Raw genomic sequence first — 17806 nt, forward strand, 5'->3', positions numbered from 1 at the left:
CCTAGAGCAGGCCACGAGGAGGAAATACCTGATGCAACCCTGCAAAACAGGCAGGCAGGATACCAAAGGAAAATAAATTCGCCAGGAAACAAGTCAAACCAGGACATTCTATAGGGCAGGCCTACGACAAATCAATGTCAAAAAAACTAAGCGGGATCTCTGAGGAGAGAAAACTTAGAGACCTGAGACACAACAAAAGCCTGATTGGAATCTCCTCTAAGCAACCCAGATACCTAAAAAAGCATAACAGGGATTGGTTAATGTGAACAGAGTATTAGATATTAGGGAATTTGGTTTTAGATTGACAGCAATTATATGAGAGCTTTAAAAAAAATAGTGCATACTTACGAATGTGAGGTAAAATATCCTGATGCCAGAATATGTGTTTTTTTAAATCATGTCTACTTAACAACTGCTAAGCTTAGCTGTCATTTATTTTCTTTAAGTAACCCTTCATATGGACAACGTTTTTCCTAACAGGAAGCCAGAATTTAGTGGTCTCTATAACCTAACAATACATGCTAGCTCTCTCCGCGTGTACATTTTAATTTTGCTCCCTGTCTTTTGTACAAGTTCTAGTTAGCAGAGCCGAGCAACGTCTCCACACGCCACCCGAGCCGAGCAGCGCGCGCCCCTGCCCAAGGTTAACATGCCGCCTCCCTCACGAATTCGCCTTTGTTCCGGGCCCGCGTCCCGCCGCAAACACGGCCTTTCTTTGTTCCTCGGCCTCGCCGCCATTTTGAGCCCGGACCACGGACGGGGGAGGGGAGGCTTGCGGCGCTCCGCCGCGGGCCGTTTAAGCTGAATTCTCTCTAGTATTCAACACCAGACGTACACGACTCAAATTGGAATGCTCCAGAACTGAAAAAGGAATCCTTCGGGGTAGAAAGTACCGTAACTTACTTCACTGGCCCATGAACGTAAAGCTGGACGATAAACATCAGCCTAAAACCACGTTACCCGAAGCGCAAACACACAGCCCAGCACACTTCCAAAGCCTTAGGACGCGAGCTAAAAAGTACTAGTTTTAGTTTAAAACGTACACACTTCGTTATCTGCTTTCACAAACACCGAAGTATAAAAGAAATCAGCAAGTGCCGGCTCTTTCGCAGAAACACGTGGGCGGCCCTGAAAAGGGCCTTTGGTGGAAAATGTTAGGTGGCAGGAATCGGGAGACTTAACCGCCAAAGCCGTAGAGGGTGCGGCCCTGGCGCTTCAGCGCGTAGACGACATCCATGGCGGTGACGGTCTTGCGCTTGGCGTGCTCGGTGTAGGTGACGGCGTCCCGGATGACGTTCTCCAAGAACACCTTCAGAACCCCACGGGTCTCCTCGTAGATGAGCCCAGAGATGCGCTTGACCCCCCCACGCCGAGCCAAACGACGAATGGCGGGCTTGGTAATACCCTGGATGTTATCCCGCAAGACCTTACGGTGGCGCTTGGCGCCCCCCTTTCCGAGCCCCTTTCCGCCTTTACCACGACCAGACATGGCAGCGAGGATTCGGAAAGCTTGCAGAAAAGTGAGAGACCGAAGAGGCAATTGCCTTATATGAGCGGATTGCGGACCGAATTGAAGACTGAGGGCGCGCTCTCCGGAACACTTTCATTTATCCTGCCGGCCCCTCCCTTCGTGGGCCCGTTGAGTAGTGACGTCATGACGCCTTAGTCCCCGCCCGCCTAGAGAACCCTCGGCTAAGTTATTGGTCGCTGATCCGGCATCTCTAAGTGGAAATTTTCGGACCTATTTTACAAATTCGTCAGACTACAGAAATCAACTTTTTTTAAAACTGATTTTTTTAAAACTGATTATCTTCCCGTTTGGGATGCTTTGAGACAATTGCGCAGAAGCCTTGACCCACACGACCGGAACTGCTGCAACCTTCGTAAGAATGCTTTGCCCCCCACGTTTACGGTGCCACCAGTATTACTGCTCCCTGCAAACAAAATTCTTCAAACCCAAGACCCACTCCGGAGTTTAAAAACTGCAAGATTTCAGCTTCATCACCAAGCCAAGGGAAATTTGACCAAAACGATTTTCTTACCAAAACCGAATATCTGGTTGGTTAGTGATTCTGTGGCTCGCCCGCCACGCGGACGCCCGTGTTCATTTCCCGTTTTGTTTTCTTTCCTTTCCCTGTATGTTAAATCCTGTAATTCTCATTTAATTATGTAACAATTTACCTCACCTCTGAGCCCAGTACCTTAACACTGTGTTAATGTTTACTACTCTTCATTTTATTTTCTCTGATTCTGGTAGCGAGATTGTTGCGGAGATTTGGCAACTTGTAGTCAAGGTATTGAAATAAATAAGCGACTTCTGACAGATTTCTTTAGAGGCCAAGTCTCCGCTGATTCACGTTAACTACATTACAAGTAAACCTTTTTGTAACAAGCAGCAGAGTGGCGCAGCGGAAGCGTGCTGGGCCCATAACCCAGAGGTCGATGGATCGAAACCATCCTCTGCTAACTACTGTTTTTCTTTCTTTCTCCCTTCCTCATTACTTCTCTAGTTAAAATTCTGTAGCTTGGTCTCACAATAACGAAAGAAAATAAAATGCCACTCTCCCCCCCTTTTTTTTAAATGCTGGAACTAAAATGGTTTCCTGAAAACAAACGTGAAACTGTTATGTGAGTTCTTCTGGATGCCAGAGTGACCATGCTATTGTTGCCACCAGTTATCTTGACAGATCTCCTAGCCCTGTGAAGCCAGGAAAATGCTGAAATAAACTGGGCAGAGGTGAAAGCCAAGACATTGAGTTATATTTCCTTCTATAGCATAACTCGGAAAGCACCACTTTTAGGTAATTGTGGCCATGTGGTTAAGGTAATAGACTAGACATCTACAGGCGCTGATCCTAGCGCTGATTCTTTGCAACTATTAGAGTTTTAATCTTGGGAATAAATAAGCAGCAGTTTGAGAGAGGGCAAAGTTTTGGTGGCCATGATTATACTCTGACCTGAAGAAAAACCACTTTGGCCTCTGCTGGTAAATGAGTTTTTACCCTCTACCTTCCTTTACAATTTCTAACAGAACTATTCTCTATTTCTAACAGAACAGAACTATTTCTAACAGAACATGCTCATTTTTAAAATATATGTGTGGACTGTTTTATACTTCTCTCTCTCAGAAAGGATTCCTATTCAGATATCTATGTGTTAGTTGCCTGCTAGGTGCTAAGGCATTAAGTAGCCTGCAGTGTAGGCATGCTTTTAAACAAGTAAGTATGTAAGTATGTATAATACAAGAATGTATAATATAGACATTTCTTTTAGAAGATTGTACACTAAGTGAGTTGGGAACAAGGGTAATTATGGCTGTTTCTGTCCACCCTAGGGCCACGCAGTAGTTGGTGATTCACAGGAAGGATTCGCATGAATCAACATATACCCAAGGTTAAAATTTCTTACAGCAAAGGAGAAAGTGCAGACACAACAAAGAAAAGATATACACAAGCAAATACTAGAGAAGGCTTTCTTGCCTTCCATCTTCAGGAATGACACAGATGCCCTTCCTGACTGAAGCGGAAAGTCATGGAAAGCAAGACACCTGTCATGCTCAACAATTTTTGCCTGGATTTCCTTGCCAATGATATCAAAGATGGAGTGTGTATCTTTTCCTTGCTGCGCCCTATATATATATATATGTGTATATATATGTGTATATATGTGTGTATATATGTATATATATGTATATATGTATATATATGTATATATGTATATATATGTGTATATATGTATATATGTGTATATATGTATATATGTGTATATATGTATATATATGTGTATATATGTGTATATATATGTGTATATATATATGTGTGTGTATATATATATATATATTCACAATTTTGTATATGTATACATATAATATCTTAATTTGACCACTCCAAACTTGGATGTTTAGTGCACGAATTAACATGTCAAAAAAAAAAGAAAGAAAGAAAAAATTTAACATATCCAAACTGAACTTTTCATCCTAACCCCATACACGTACATTCTACCCACAAAATGCTCCTTCTCCTCCTTCTGTGGTGATCGCCCATCTCAGCAAATGGAAACTTTGTTGTTAACAGCAAAAAATCTTGGAGATGTATATGACTTCTCTATTTCTCTCACACTCTCAATCCAATCAGCAAGTCCTTCAAACCATAGTCAAAATTCAACCACTTCTCACCACTTCCACCAACACTATTCGCTATGGTTTAGCCACCATCTTCCTGCTTCCAGGAAGAGACGAAGAGAGAAAACAAGTCCAGCTTCAAATATATGCAGAATAGAAGGATTTTTGTTGTTGATGATGTTGTTAAATAATCTCCATCAAAAAGAAAATGTATATGAGAAACTCAGCACATTTATACTGAGCTTCTACTATTTGCCAAATGCTATTCTGTGTGAAAGGGCACATTTCTATACAACAGAAGCTGCTAATTTACTAATCAAGAAAAGCCAAGATGTATTATAAATAAACCAGGAAGGGCAACGCTCACAGGGCCTCACGGGTTTCTTTCTTAATTTAAGAAAATTAAGTAACTGCCTAATATGTAGGCTCTCGACATTATCTTCAAAGGAGATACATGTGGTCACAGAGATTCACCAAAAAGCTTCAAAGGAACCATTCAAAATGTAACTTTAAATGTTTACCTTGTTATTGGCCCTAGCCATCTACAGAATATTATAAATTCTACAAATATATTAACCATAAAATGATTTTATTGCAACACGTTTTTGTGTTGATTCATCTATTAAATGTAAAAATTGTCACAGTCAAAATTTGTGTAATTTTACCGTAGTGTTTATTTCTTAAATATATGGAAGCCTCACATAATAGTAATGGCCCTGGACCTCTCTAAACCTCTTGAGAAACGCCGAGAAAAGCATTCTCTTCTTCAAACAGAGAGAGATATACTGTGGAGAGTGCTCTGATGTCCCATTGTAGCAATTAGGTAAAATTGAAGAAGAGCCTGGGGAAGGGGAAATTCTTATATCCGCGAGCCTGAAGATATCCATGCCAGATGGCAAGAAAGACAATCAAGTAGATGCTGCCTTATATAGTAAAACTGTCTTCCAGGTGTGGTTTCGGTGACAACTGTCCAGGTAGACATCCCAAATACCTAGAGGTTGAAAATGGTGCATATGAGTGTTAAGGGAAGAGTATTAAAAAAAGAGTTCTCTTTTTTAAAAATATCCCTCAATGTAGGCAACATGCAGTAGTTTGACATTCTTGAGGCGCCATAAACTCCAGTTTTTCTGTACAGTGATTTTTCTCTCCATGGAATAATGGTCAGCTCTTACCCTTCACAAGGCCCTTCTCCGTGGCCCCAGATAACTCCCTTAATCTCGAATTTCCATTCTTCCAAGGACGAACAGCGCAGGCGGCGCGAGGGCCATTACCTTTACGTCATTGCGTGACTTTCAGGGCACAGGACGGGACAGAAAGCTTATTATACTTTCTAAGCATGTCAGCTAAATCCAAACCCAAAGAACCACGTGGCCTAATGGATAAGGCGTCTGACTTCGGATCAGAAGATTGAGGGTTCAAGTCCCTTCGTGGTTGGTGTTGATTTCCAAGTGTTCATGTAACCGGTTAATACCGGTCTTTCATGAGTAGTCACTTGTGTTTTGTGCACTTTCTTCTTCCTGCTTAAAGAGATTATTCTCAAAAGCCTTGGGAGAACCAATATGAAGAATGGTTGGAGGTCAACAATGAAATAAGGCCTTCCAATTACTTGGAAACTCTCTCTCTCTCTCAAGTTCTCCCCAAATTTGAATTTCAGACCTTGAGTTTCATTTTCACAGGCCTGGCTTGTCCTCGAACAGAGAATTCCTATCTGTAAAGGGAGTTCTCTGGACCTGAGGCCCCAGTGGTTAGCACAGGGGCAATCCTGCTATTTCTCCTTCCTGATGGCTTTGCCCAACGACACAACATTTACAGGTTTCTCTTCTAGTCTGAGTTCAGGCTGCTGGTGGAATCTCTAACTGGTTTCCATTCCTCCCCTGATTTCCGTCTTAACTTCCTTTTTTCCTTTGATTTTGTTGCCATCAAAAGGAGGAAAACAGCCTACGTGCAAATCTAAAGTGCAGAAAATATTAAGGTCATTTAAAGAGCCAGACTCTTTGCGGAGTGTTTGCAAACAAGAAGGCAGAGAATACAGCTGCGTGAAATATACAGAAACTTTTTTCTATGCTTAAATAACTGAATTTAATAATGACTCAGGATAAAGAAAACTTAATTTCCAATTGTCGACTTTCTGGCGAAACATACGGTGTTTCTGGATCCAAACACTGGTTCAAATCACATGGAACCTTAGCTCTTTTCTACTTAAGGTGTTCCTATTTGGTTAAGGAAAAAAAAAAAACAGACTCTTTGGGTTTAAAAGAAATGAGAGGCAGAGGTAAATTTGCCCCCAAATTTATCTCCTTATTTTGGGAACAGTACAACAGATTAGCCATTTAAAATCATCCTTTAATATGTATTAAAAGGAGTGACAAATATCCTGGGTTTATTCTGCCTGAACAAAGTTTCAGTCCCTCCCCTGTCACCATCCTGCGTGAGCACACATGCACACACACACACACACACACACACACACAAAATATGCCTGTGTTTATTATATACATATCCATTGAATGTTTACAGTGTGCCAAGTTGGAGAGAGAGGATATAAAAGGGTGGTACCCCTACCTACAACATTATACTCCAACAAAGTAAAATGCGGATGGAAGGGCAAGAGAGATAAGACTGCTCAGGCATCCAATTACCTCTGATTCTTTGTTAGAGAAAATTCAAAAATATAAAAATCATACCACCCAATTCCTCAAGACTCCTCTTTGGCCTCCAACCTGGATCATCACCTCCAGAGTTTTCATTTTCAAGATTAAATGGGTTAAAGTTTTTAAACCATCTATGAAGCACATATACCACAAAAGCTAAATATTGTTCAGTAAAAATCAAAATGGTTATTACTTCAAAGTTTGTGCGTCATAGATCTCAATCCTCCTAAGCCTTTGGGAGAATTGCTGGCAGATGGCAAGTATACTTCAGAAGGATTTTCCAGGTATCAAAAATCACAATCCCAGACACTGGGTGTGAAAGACTTTATCACCTTAATCATCTGATCAAAAAAAACTTGGCTCCCATGAACCTTAGTAAGGAAATTTTGGTTATATGATTTTTTCAAGAATTAATTTGTCTGGTCTCTACCTCAATTTTCTCATCTGTAAAATAGAGATAGGTAATGTGGGGAAAGGGGTTTTCATCTTTACAGTCCCTTCCAATTTTGTTATTTATTCTACACTGTGTGCTCAGCCCCTTGCTATACCTTATTATAAGGTGATAAAGAGGGGACAGGTGAGCTTTTACGGGATTATGTGCTAAAATTTTTAGATGTAAGTGGCAGAAGATGATCAAAGAAGAAAGAAACAAAGAGAGGCTGGAGCACCTGGAAAAAGATCTTTGACTTAAGTTTATTCATCTAAAATACAAAGAGGAGAGTGATGCTTTCATTTGAGGTTTCGCCAACCAGGCAGAAGCTGCAGAATCGGTGAGCGTACCTGTGCCTAAGTGGAAGTAGCACCAACACTCTCATCCACGTGATGCAACGCAAATCTCCTAAGTCTTTATAAAAAGTATTGTTAGTGGTTGATGTTACTTTCCGGGAAGCAACGGTGGAGAATCTCTGACATCGGAGAAAGCCCGTATCCTTTCGGATTCTTGCACTAAAACCTCACTGCCACGTTGCAGTGGACAGCGACGGCGCAAACGACGAGGATGGGATTCGAACCCACGCGTGCAGAGCACAATGGATTAGCAGTCCATCGCCTTAACCACTCGGCCACCTCGTCACTTAACAAAGGCAGCCGTGGATAAATATTATGTTTCTTTACTCAGCAGCGGTCGATTTAACAAATTATAATTTTGTCTCTTTTGTTGAGGACGACACGGTCTTTGCGCTCTATAAATGGCCCACTTGCTTGAACAAAGGAAAAAAAAAAATAAAGAGACAGCAGTCCGGGGAAGGAGGGGAGTGGGGCAAGAATGCGGATCTGAATAAAAATGACAAAATACACTTCCTAGGGGAAAATGGGACACTCTAACAGGGAACAATGGGGTTAGTGAATGCTTTTATTTTAAAAGTCAAATTGAATTTTGTCATTTCTGTGCATATTATAACTATCATTAAACCAGTTTCATTTATTACTGCTGTATACTCCTCAGCAAGAAGAGTGTTGTCTGTAGGATGTCCTCCAAATAAGACATTAATGCCTCTTGGAAACAATCATCACATCAGGAAATCCCAGTGGGTGATTGGTGAAGAGATGGGAGTGATGGGTTAAGATCAAATAGTGATTAGTTCTGAATGTCAGACCTACAATTTTGGACTTTATCTTAAAGAATTTTAGGGCAATCTGAGAGTTTTTGTTTTGATTTGTTTTGTTTTGTTTGTGTAGGGAAATATAATCAAAATTCTAGTTTAGTATTGCCACTTATTATTATTATTACCTATCTCAATGCCTCTAGCCAAATGTCACCAAGAAGACACCTGTAGTTGGCTAAGTGGGGTTTGTTGCTGCTGCAGCTAGGAAGAGCAGACACTATGAGAGATGCTGGGTGATCTAAGTATAGGGATGTTTAACAAAACTTTTTAAATGGAAACAGCCTTTCATGTTGCAAGTTTTTCATGTCATTTTGGTGATGGAATACATCCTTTCATGATAAAAATCCTCAACAAATTGGGTATGAAAATAACACACTTCAACAAAAATCAAGGCCTGAGCTCCACAGGAAAAAGAGTCACAGATGGAGCCTCTATCATATAAACTCTTAATCACCCAAGCACGGAATTGACTTATGGGAATCCAACCCATGTCAGGCAAGTACCAGGCAAAGAAAAAACAGGCACCAAGAGGAGACATTCTAGGGCAACATGAAGATGATGGGGAGAGGGCAATTTTCAGTAGCCAGAGGAATGAGCAAGGAGCTGGATGTTGATGAGAGAAAAGAAATGCAAGCTGAAGGAAGTGTTTATATATCAGAGTGTACTCCTGGTTAGGGAAAATGTGAGGGCAAGGTCACCAAAACTGAGACAAGTCTACTGAGATTCGAAGTCCAGGCCTTATCACTACATCATGAAGCCCTTACAGCTGGGTCTCTACTGAAAGACTGATGTGTACTCGTAACAGATTGGTTATCTTCAAAATAATGTAGGCAACACATAAGCTTAAGGAGTTTGAACAGAGCCCCTAATGGGTACAGCTCTAAGAGGTACAAAACAATGATTCTGCTGTTTCGTAGGAAGGTGTTAGTGTTAGTGTTTGAAAGTCAACAGAGCACTTAGGCACGCTCCGGGAAAGGAAGGGCCTGCGTTGGGAGGACTGTAAAACATAACTCTTAATCACTAGAACTAGGATTCTAATTTAGCAGGATTTTAGGCACTCTGGGCAAAAAGGCAAAAAGGGCCATAGTGTGTAAAGGGAAGCAGGGTTAGAATTCCGGAGGTAGGCAGTCAGAGACCATTTTCTCTCGGCCAGTGCCTGTTTGTTGACTTGATTGTTAATTTTGAAGTAATTGGCAGTATCTGCAGCCAGATGTGTACATCTGGCTAATGATTTAGGAGAACCACGGAGGGGAAATTACCAAGATGCTGCTGAGATTTCACAGAGATTTGGACTCAAATTGCTGATATCAGAGTCCAGAGAGCTAACCATGGGGTCCCTACATGAGAAAATTTCTACTGCAGTTCTTATGCATATTCTTACATCAGGCTGATACAGTTTGAGAGGACTTCAGAGAAGAAAAGAGTTGCGAAAGGGCCCTCCAAGACATGAACTATTAAGACCTTGAGCACGAAAATAACGTAGGATCTGATTACCTTCCGGAACCTAGAGTGAATAGTATCCCACAAACACCCAAAGAGGATACTTTTCAGGAGTCCGAGAAGAGAATAACGAATTACAAGATGCTGTTTGACAGAGGACAGCGTGAAGGGAGACGGTTATGGCCTGCCGATTAGGGGGAAACACGGTAAAATGTGCCACAAAAACTAGACCAGGTCCCACCGAGATTTGAACTCGGATCGCTGGATTCAAAGTCCAGAGTGCTAACCATTACACCATGGGGCCAATATACCCAATATATTTCTGGAATATTTATGAATATTCATTGCACTCCTATCCTTATAGTATTTAATGTAGTAGAGTTATTTTCTTTTTTCCTTTCTTTCTTTCTTCCTTTCTTTCCTTCCTTCCTTCTTTCCTTCTTTCTTTCCTTTCTTTCTTTCTTTCTTTCTTTCTTTCTTTCTTTCTTTCTTTCTTTCTTTCTTATTTTTTTTTTACCATTAATAAAGAATTCCCTGTCTTCCAGACAACAGAGGCTTCAAATGAAAGGCGAAGGCCAGGGATACGAACTTTTCAGAACCCAGTTCATGTTAGAAACTGATAGAACCCGAACTCAGAACTGAGGAAAGGGATGTGAAACGAGAACAGTACCCAGGAGATAAATAATTTAATTTACCAGGGTCTGAGGGGACTCTGCGGTCGAAATAGGAAGGAGGGGCAAGAGAGGACAGGTATGCGAAATGCTGTTTTGCGGGACACGGTCTCATACTGAAGGGGACAGGCCTTGCAAGGGCTAAGATGTCTCGGAGTAACACGGTGATTTAAGAGACCAGGAGGGAAGACACCAAAACACTGGTAGGTCCCACCGAGATTTGAACTCGGATCGCTGGATTCAAAGTCCAGAGTGCTAACCATTACACCATGGGGCCGCCGCAAACACTCATTTTTCAGGCTTTTTAGGAATGTGTTTGCAGTGTATTATAAATGTTTCGTTGCAATGATTTTTGTCCTGAATACGGGGAGGCAGCAAAAGTGATCAGCACTGCAAAAAGCCGAACAGAGCTCAATTTAATTGGAATGTTTCTCAGGGCCCTTGAGTTTGAGTGGCGTTCCTTGCAAAATCAAAAACGTGCGTTCACTGAATTCCTAACCTAGGCCATAAACATTTGTCAGTATATGAGTCTATAGAGGAAAGTGTCAACACTTAAAAATCCTAAAGAACACGTGTGAATATAGAAAACTCAAGAAAAAAAAGTTCAGCGTAAGATGGGAAATTACTGGTAATTATTTGCTTATCCACATTCCCTAATGGATCGATTTCAAGTTTTAATACAGGATGAATTTTTTTTACATTCACTCTTACTTGTTGCGTATAACTGTATGTGCACATGTAAGAAGAGTGTTAGCGAGCAAAACAGTTCTTTTTTTTTTTTTTTTTTTTTTAATAAAATTTGGCCAACACGGGAAAACAGTTTTTAAAACTCTTAAACTGATCACTTCCTCTCTGCAATCTGGCCTCCTAAGTAGAATGATAACAGGGTTCTAGAAGGAGGAAACATTGGAAATATATGTTTGAGATGTTGATTCCAAAGCATCAAAATACTCACCAGTAGGACAGGAATACACTTGATGTACCCAAATATTTAAAAGAACATCGGGGCAGGGTGGAGGGGCGGAGATAGATGCCGGGAAGGTTTCGGAAGTCAGACCTGAGCTGAATTTCAGATAGGAAAATAGCAAAGCACAATGAATCACTAGTTGAACATCTTTTCAGCTTGTTTAGAATGAACAGGTCTCAGAGATCCTTACCGTTTACCCAAAAGTATTTTCGAATATATTAGTTATCCTGAAGGACTAGAACTACCTGCTTCCAATTTTATGGGGAAGGATAATAAAAGGCAGGAAAACGAAACAGTACATTTCGGTTATTTTACTGTTTCTACAATTGGTCCTTCCGAAGGTGCTGTACCTGGAAAGAAAACACAGCTCCGTAGCCGGCAGGATTCGAACCTGCGCGGGGAAACCCCAATGGATTTCAAGTCCATCGCCTTAACCACTCGGCCACGACTACAAAACTGCACAAAGACTTTAGATACATTCCCATGAGGAATAATATCTTTCCTATTATAAACATTTGGCATTTTATTTCTTCAATTGTTCTGGAATGCCTGTAAGAGTAAAAAAGATCAACAATTTGAAGATTGAGATGTTGGTACAGACATCATTATAAATTGCTACATTTGTCTAATATAGAAAATGCCGAAGATCTTTGGAGAGTCACTTTCTAATCCCTAAGAGGGTAATGGCCCAAATCTGAGCAATCAAATTGATAGATTTGCCAGTCATAATGAATAAGAATTACCTCAGTTAGAAAAAGGAAATATTTATTTCTAACAAACTACTCTGAAGATTCTTACATATTTAGAACTGGCGCACAAACTCTATTTGATGGCTAGTTTGTTGTAAATTTTATTCAGCCCCCTTCTCTGAAAGCAAATGTGAAAACAAGAGGGAGGGAAATTAAAAGTTACTTAGCAGAGGATGGTTTCGATCCATCGACCTCTGGGTTATGGGCCCAGCACGCTTCCGCTGCGCCACTCTGCTAAAGACGTAAAGACCCTTTTTTCAAATGTTACTTCAAGGTGACAAAGTTTGGCACTTCCTTAAATCTAAAAGGTTCATTTCTAAGGACCTCTCCAGGACTACCTGTAAGAGTAGGAACTACATTTACGTCTGTACACTGTTGCACTCTGCCTCCAAACACTACCGCCTTAGAATTCACCTCCAAAAACCTTCTTTCAGTTGAGGTCGGAGTTTCCTTAAGCTCAGACAGGATAAAGTTTCAGGTTTTTGGAAACAAAACGCATGCCAATTGGCATAATTTATAGAGGTGAAATTGCAAAAGGAAGATCACTTTTGGCTTCTTTTGTCCATACCCGGTACCAGAAGCATAGTTCTTTGCGGGGGGGGAGGGGGGGAGCGGGGGGGGGCGGGGAGAGCCGCATCCGCGGCATATGGAAGTTCCCGGGCTAGGGGTCGAATTGGAGCTACAGCTGCCGGCCTACACCACAGCCACAGCAACTAGGGATTGGGGTCCTAGCCGCATCTGCGACCTACACTATGGTTCATGACAACGCCGAATCCTGGCTCCACTGAGCGAGGTGAGGGGTCGAATCCCCATCCTCATGGATACTAGTTGTGTTCGTTTCCGCTTCGCCACAACGGGAATCCCAGAAGCATAATTTACCTTAAATTAATTTTTATTTGTGGTTTTCAAGAAAAGTATTTACTCTTAGCCCTCAGAAGTGCAAAGAAAGAAGTTGCATTGGCCGGGAATCGAACCCGGGCCTCCCGCGTGGCAGGCGAGAATTCTACCACTGAACCACCAATGCCTCATGTGTAACCACCTTTTTTTTTTGTCTCCATATAGCTAAAATCACATTGTCCCTAAACCGCTGGTAAAACAGTGATGTACGTTTTTTCCCTGGGATCTTCTAAGATCTTAGTTAAATGAAAGATTGTATCTAAATACTCTGGGAAAAACCTGTAAATTAGAAGATAAAACTGCTGATATGTGTAACTTGGAGACTTCTGAAGGTGAAAAACACCTATAAATACCTGACATGTAAAAATGTCTTTCTCCATTTCTTCAATTTAAATTTTTAATGAAAACACTTTCTGAAATTCTCTCATTTAGGATGTAAGCCAATTAGGTTAATTACTAGGCCAAAATGTTCAGGTTTGAAATACCAAGTTACCTCATTTTGGGAAAAAGGCTTTCTATTGTCATTCCGTTTGTGGAGATCCAAATTTGGCAAAAAGGGGATTGTCAACAGAAGCAGGATAATAAAGGAAGAAAATTCTGATTCCTTCTTCTTACGTGCCCGTGGAGAGGATGACCACCAGTTGTCGAAGTAACTGCGGCGTTTTGGAACCAAAAGTCAAATGGGGCCTGGAAATAAATGAGATTATCTTCTCTGTTTTTCAGGACTTTACAGTTGGTTTGGAGAAAAATGAAACAACACAGAGAAAAACAATTGATGATCAGTGACAATAACCTCTACAGAACTGAGTCTTGAGTTTGGGTTTCAGGGAAGTAATGGATTCTGATAGCCTGGATTATAAAGCTTGTGAAAGCCAGGAGGCTTTTCACTCCAGCTTCCATCTCTTCACCTCCTCTTCAAAACAGAGAAGTTGCAGCATGTTTTTGGCAGCTATGATTAGGATGTTCTGAAGGGGAAGAGTGGCAAGAAGCCTTTTATCAAATTAATACGTTATTTGTGTTGATCTTAAAGGAAGAATTTGGGCCACAAATTAGGTTTTTCCCAATCCTAGCAACAAAGAAATACATAACTGGACAGTATGAGAGATATAAATAAACTTGGTCAAGTTACCTAATTTGTTAGTTCTTGTTTACTCATACATAAATAGAGCCTAGAGTTGTTGACTTATATTCTTCAAAGGGCTGTAAAGGTAATTTAAAATGATTTAAAGTTTAATTTAATTTAAAACTAAAGCCTTGAAAAATCATATAAAGCCACCAGATAAATATTAGCTATTGATTTTTACTTCCTATAACTTTTTAATAAATCAGTGAAAGTCATAAGTTGTATCTTATTTCTGTTACAAACAGAAGTCTTTGGTAAAATTCATAGAGTTTGTACTCTTGTTAGTTGTACTGAATTGATTGCCTAGTGTAGGCTATTCTAGAACAAGTACCTAAAGTATGTTCTTTATATGTGATATAAAAGTAATCTTTATAATGTGCACTTTACTTCCTCGGATTTTATCTACCATTTTTCAACTGCTACCTCCTCAAAATGCCACTGGAAACCTCACTGAAAGAACAAAGCCAAGTCTATTGGACAAGAGTGAACACCAACTCAAGGGTCTTAATAGTGTCTCAGAATGGATAGGGCAAAGTTGAGCTATTTAGTGAGATTTTTGAAATCTGTGAAAGTTAGGATGGGCTAAGGATCATGATACCTTTTAGGACTAGTAGACACAGTTAGCAGATGATTTTGAGGTAAAATGTGTTATCCATTAACCTAAAACTTAGTGGCTCAAAACAACAAATTTTACTATCTCTTATTTTCTGTGGGTCTGGAATTCAGACGTGGCTTACCTGGGTGGAGGTCTCTTGCAAGACTGCAAACACAATGTTGAGAGGAGTTGCAAACATCAGCTTACTTGAGGCTAGAGAATTTTCTCTTTTTCTTCTCTTTCTTCGCCTTCTCCTTCTTGTCCTCCTCCTTCCCCTTCTTCTTCTCCTCCTCATTTGTAAATACTTCCATCAATTTACTCTTCAGTATTCCTTAAAAACAAAATAAAAATCACAAGTTTATTCCCAATGCTTACATTGGTCTATAGTCTCTTTACTTTTATTTGCCAGATGATCTTCAATAATTTCTGGGAAGAGATTCCTCTTCAACAGATTATATACACGAGGTAAAAGCTGGCCAGCAACTTCATGAAAATAGTGTGAACTATAGCAAAAGAGGTCCATTCCCAACTCAAGCCCCATGCCATAATCACATTCATCATTAGCATTTCCTGAGTGGGAGCAAAAGCTTTTAGTCTCTCCTCATCACTTGGTGCCTCAGTAGTTATCTTGCAAATTATCTTAAGGTTGTCATCTGTTTTAGGGCATTTTCTATCACTTTTGTCTGCTGGGACCATCAAGCTAGTACCTTGAATGGTCTTTGTCACGTCTTTGCTCTCTCTCTGTTCCATCTTCACAGTTCTCTGTTCCAGTAAATACCCCAGCTGCCTGGCTGTCTCTATGAGCGGGTTCATCTATTTTTTTCAAGACACTAGTTTTCTTTTTATCTGTTACTTCTTTAAGCTTTTTAATCAAAAATAAGTTGACTGCAACGAATGATTTATCTCCATTTTGAACAATTTTACAATGCTTCTTTGCTTTACGTGTACCCACATATACAGGCAGTTCATCAGGAGAATCCTTAAATTACCCCATGTGGTATTAGGTTTTATCATCTCCAGGAACTCAGGAGTATCATAGTAATATCTCTGGTTTAGGTTAAAATTCAGCCTTGCTGATTTTTTTCATCATTTTATATTTTCTAGGAAGGACATCATAAGGACTCACTAACTGAATTCAAGGCTTGTGGACAATGAATCAGCTGATTTTTCAGGGTCAAGTTCTTTATAGAACTTCCAGAAGTAATAGAAATCTTAAAGCAGAGAAAGCTAATGATTTTCTCCTCTTTTTCAAGGTCACTAGAGACATTGGCTTCACCAGAATTACTCTTCACACAGGCCGCTTTTTCACACTGTTTTTCCTCGCCCACCCACCTGTGCTTCCTGCTGCTGCCAACCATGCTAGAGAATTGTCTTCTAAACTTGGTCACTTAGCTGTTGAATGGAAACAGTTTTCCACCATGGGCATATGACCTCCAGACAGGGCAGCTGGCTTCTATCAGATCAAGTGATCCAAGACAGAAATTAGATGGAACTGCAGCCTCTCAGGACTTAGCATGACAATGCCAACTTCCACATCATCCTATTCACTCAAAGCAAATCACTAAGTCCAGTCCACATACATACAAGAGAGAAAATTTAGTCTCCATCTCTTGAAGGAGTGGCTATATTTTGAAATCAACACAGGGGCTGAAAGAGTACTAGCCTGTAAACTCTCATTTGATGCCCTCTGTTAAGAAATGGACGGATCTTTCAAGAAATTCCTAAAATAAACAATAAAGTTCTTAGAATAAGCAAAGTCATTTGCAACTTTTATCTTTCTGGACAAGCATCCTCTTCTACTGGGAATTAAAACCTGCTTTTTTGGTATTCTGAATTTTTCAACGAAGGTTTGGTTTGACACTTTCTGGAAATATGTTGGCTTCTACAGTGAAACAGAGGAAAATGTAACATATCCTTGCCAAATAAATATTGGAATCAATAAATATGGTTATAATATATCCATATGTCAGATACTCTAACTAGATGATAGGGGATAGAGGTGAAGATTGAGACCCAAATACTTGGCTCAAGATAAATCTGGTGACAAGAGCATACAGAAAATCTAACATGGGAAAATCCATATGTAAGTGAAATAGAATAAAAATGGCATTTATGAAAATAAGTCACCCAGACCTGATTACTGCCATGTTGTGATCACCTGTAATAAGGTTTGGACCTTAGATTTAATGGTAGAGAAAACTCAGTGAAATTATCACCTAAAGGGAATAAGGCCCTAGGAACTAATTCTCACCAGTAGGACTCACAGGATCCTGATGTTATAAATCAGAATATAATTTATTAATGCAGAAGAGAGTTTATAACTTTTCAAGACTGGAATGCTCATTTCAGATCACCTTGAACCTGGTCATAAAGTTCTCTAAAGAATGACTTAAATATGAGAAGGGGGCCTGGTGACATACCACTGACAAGGACTCCCTCTTTTTTTCTTTCTGGTTTTTTGGTTTTTAGCTGAAGCATAGTTGAATTACAGTGTTGTGTTGGTTTCTAGTGTACAGCAAAGTGATTCAGATATATATTCGGGGGACTCTTTGACTAAACTTTAGCCACACCTCTCTGAGCCCTCCTCTCTGCTAGGCCTTAACCTTGGCCTGATGAACCCAGTTATAGCAAGAATTCTACTAAGCCACATTATTGAGACTCCCTCCACCGGTGGTAACTACTCAAGTTCCGTTTTGTAATTTTCCATTCATGAACTTTCTCACCCCACCCACTTGCTGTAAATCCCCAGCCATCCTTCCTATTAGTCAGAGCTGAGCCCAGTTGTGTACTGAAGTTTCTTACTGTCTTAGGTCCAATTAAATGTCTGATCATTGTTCACACGTGGTCCAGCGCAATTTCTCTTTAACACTATCCAGGGAGAAGAAGGTAGGGCTGGAACAAAACTCTCCCCTGCAACAGAGCAACAGGATTTGTGGAATTGAAGGACCTGTGTGACAGGGTTAATCAGCACACTCGATGGTTTTGTTTT

General features: G+C 40.4%; 1 protein-coding gene, 8 non-coding genes and 1 pseudogene across 9 annotated transcripts; 2 read left to right on the top strand and 8 right to left on the bottom strand.

The window, feature by feature from the left end:
• LOC110261673 (histone H4) lies at nt 417-2304 on the bottom strand. Its single transcript, XM_021099847.1, has one exon. The coding sequence runs from the start codon at nt 1487-1489 to the stop codon at nt 1178-1180; it is 312 nt and encodes a 103-aa protein (XP_020955506.1). The 5' UTR covers nt 1490-2304; the 3' UTR covers nt 417-1177.
• On the top strand, nt 2395-2466 carry TRNAM-CAU. Its single transcript has one exon. It is a non-coding gene; the product is annotated as a tRNA-Met (tRNA).
• Nucleotides 5482-5554, top strand: TRNAR-UCG. The gene has a single exon. It is a non-coding gene; the product is annotated as a tRNA-Arg (tRNA).
• On the bottom strand, nt 7761-7842 carry TRNAS-GCU. The gene has a single exon. It is a non-coding gene; the product is annotated as a tRNA-Ser (tRNA).
• On the bottom strand, nt 10048-10119 carry TRNAQ-UUG. Its single transcript has one exon. It is a non-coding gene; the product is annotated as a tRNA-Gln (tRNA).
• Nucleotides 10692-10763, bottom strand: TRNAQ-UUG. The gene has a single exon. It is a non-coding gene; the product is annotated as a tRNA-Gln (tRNA).
• Nucleotides 11824-11905, bottom strand: TRNAS-UGA. The gene has a single exon. It is a non-coding gene; the product is annotated as a tRNA-Ser (tRNA).
• Nucleotides 12367-12438, bottom strand: TRNAM-CAU. Its single transcript has one exon. It is a non-coding gene; the product is annotated as a tRNA-Met (tRNA).
• On the bottom strand, nt 13156-13226 carry TRNAG-GCC. The gene has a single exon. It is a non-coding gene; the product is annotated as a tRNA-Gly (tRNA).
• Nucleotides 15169-16175, bottom strand: LOC100626507 (annotated as a pseudogene).

Source organism: Sus scrofa, chromosome 7 (assembly GCF_000003025.6).
Source record: "Sus scrofa isolate TJ Tabasco breed Duroc chromosome 7, Sscrofa11.1, whole genome shotgun sequence".
Classification (NCBI taxonomy): Eukaryota; Metazoa; Chordata; class Mammalia; order Artiodactyla; family Suidae; genus Sus; species Sus scrofa.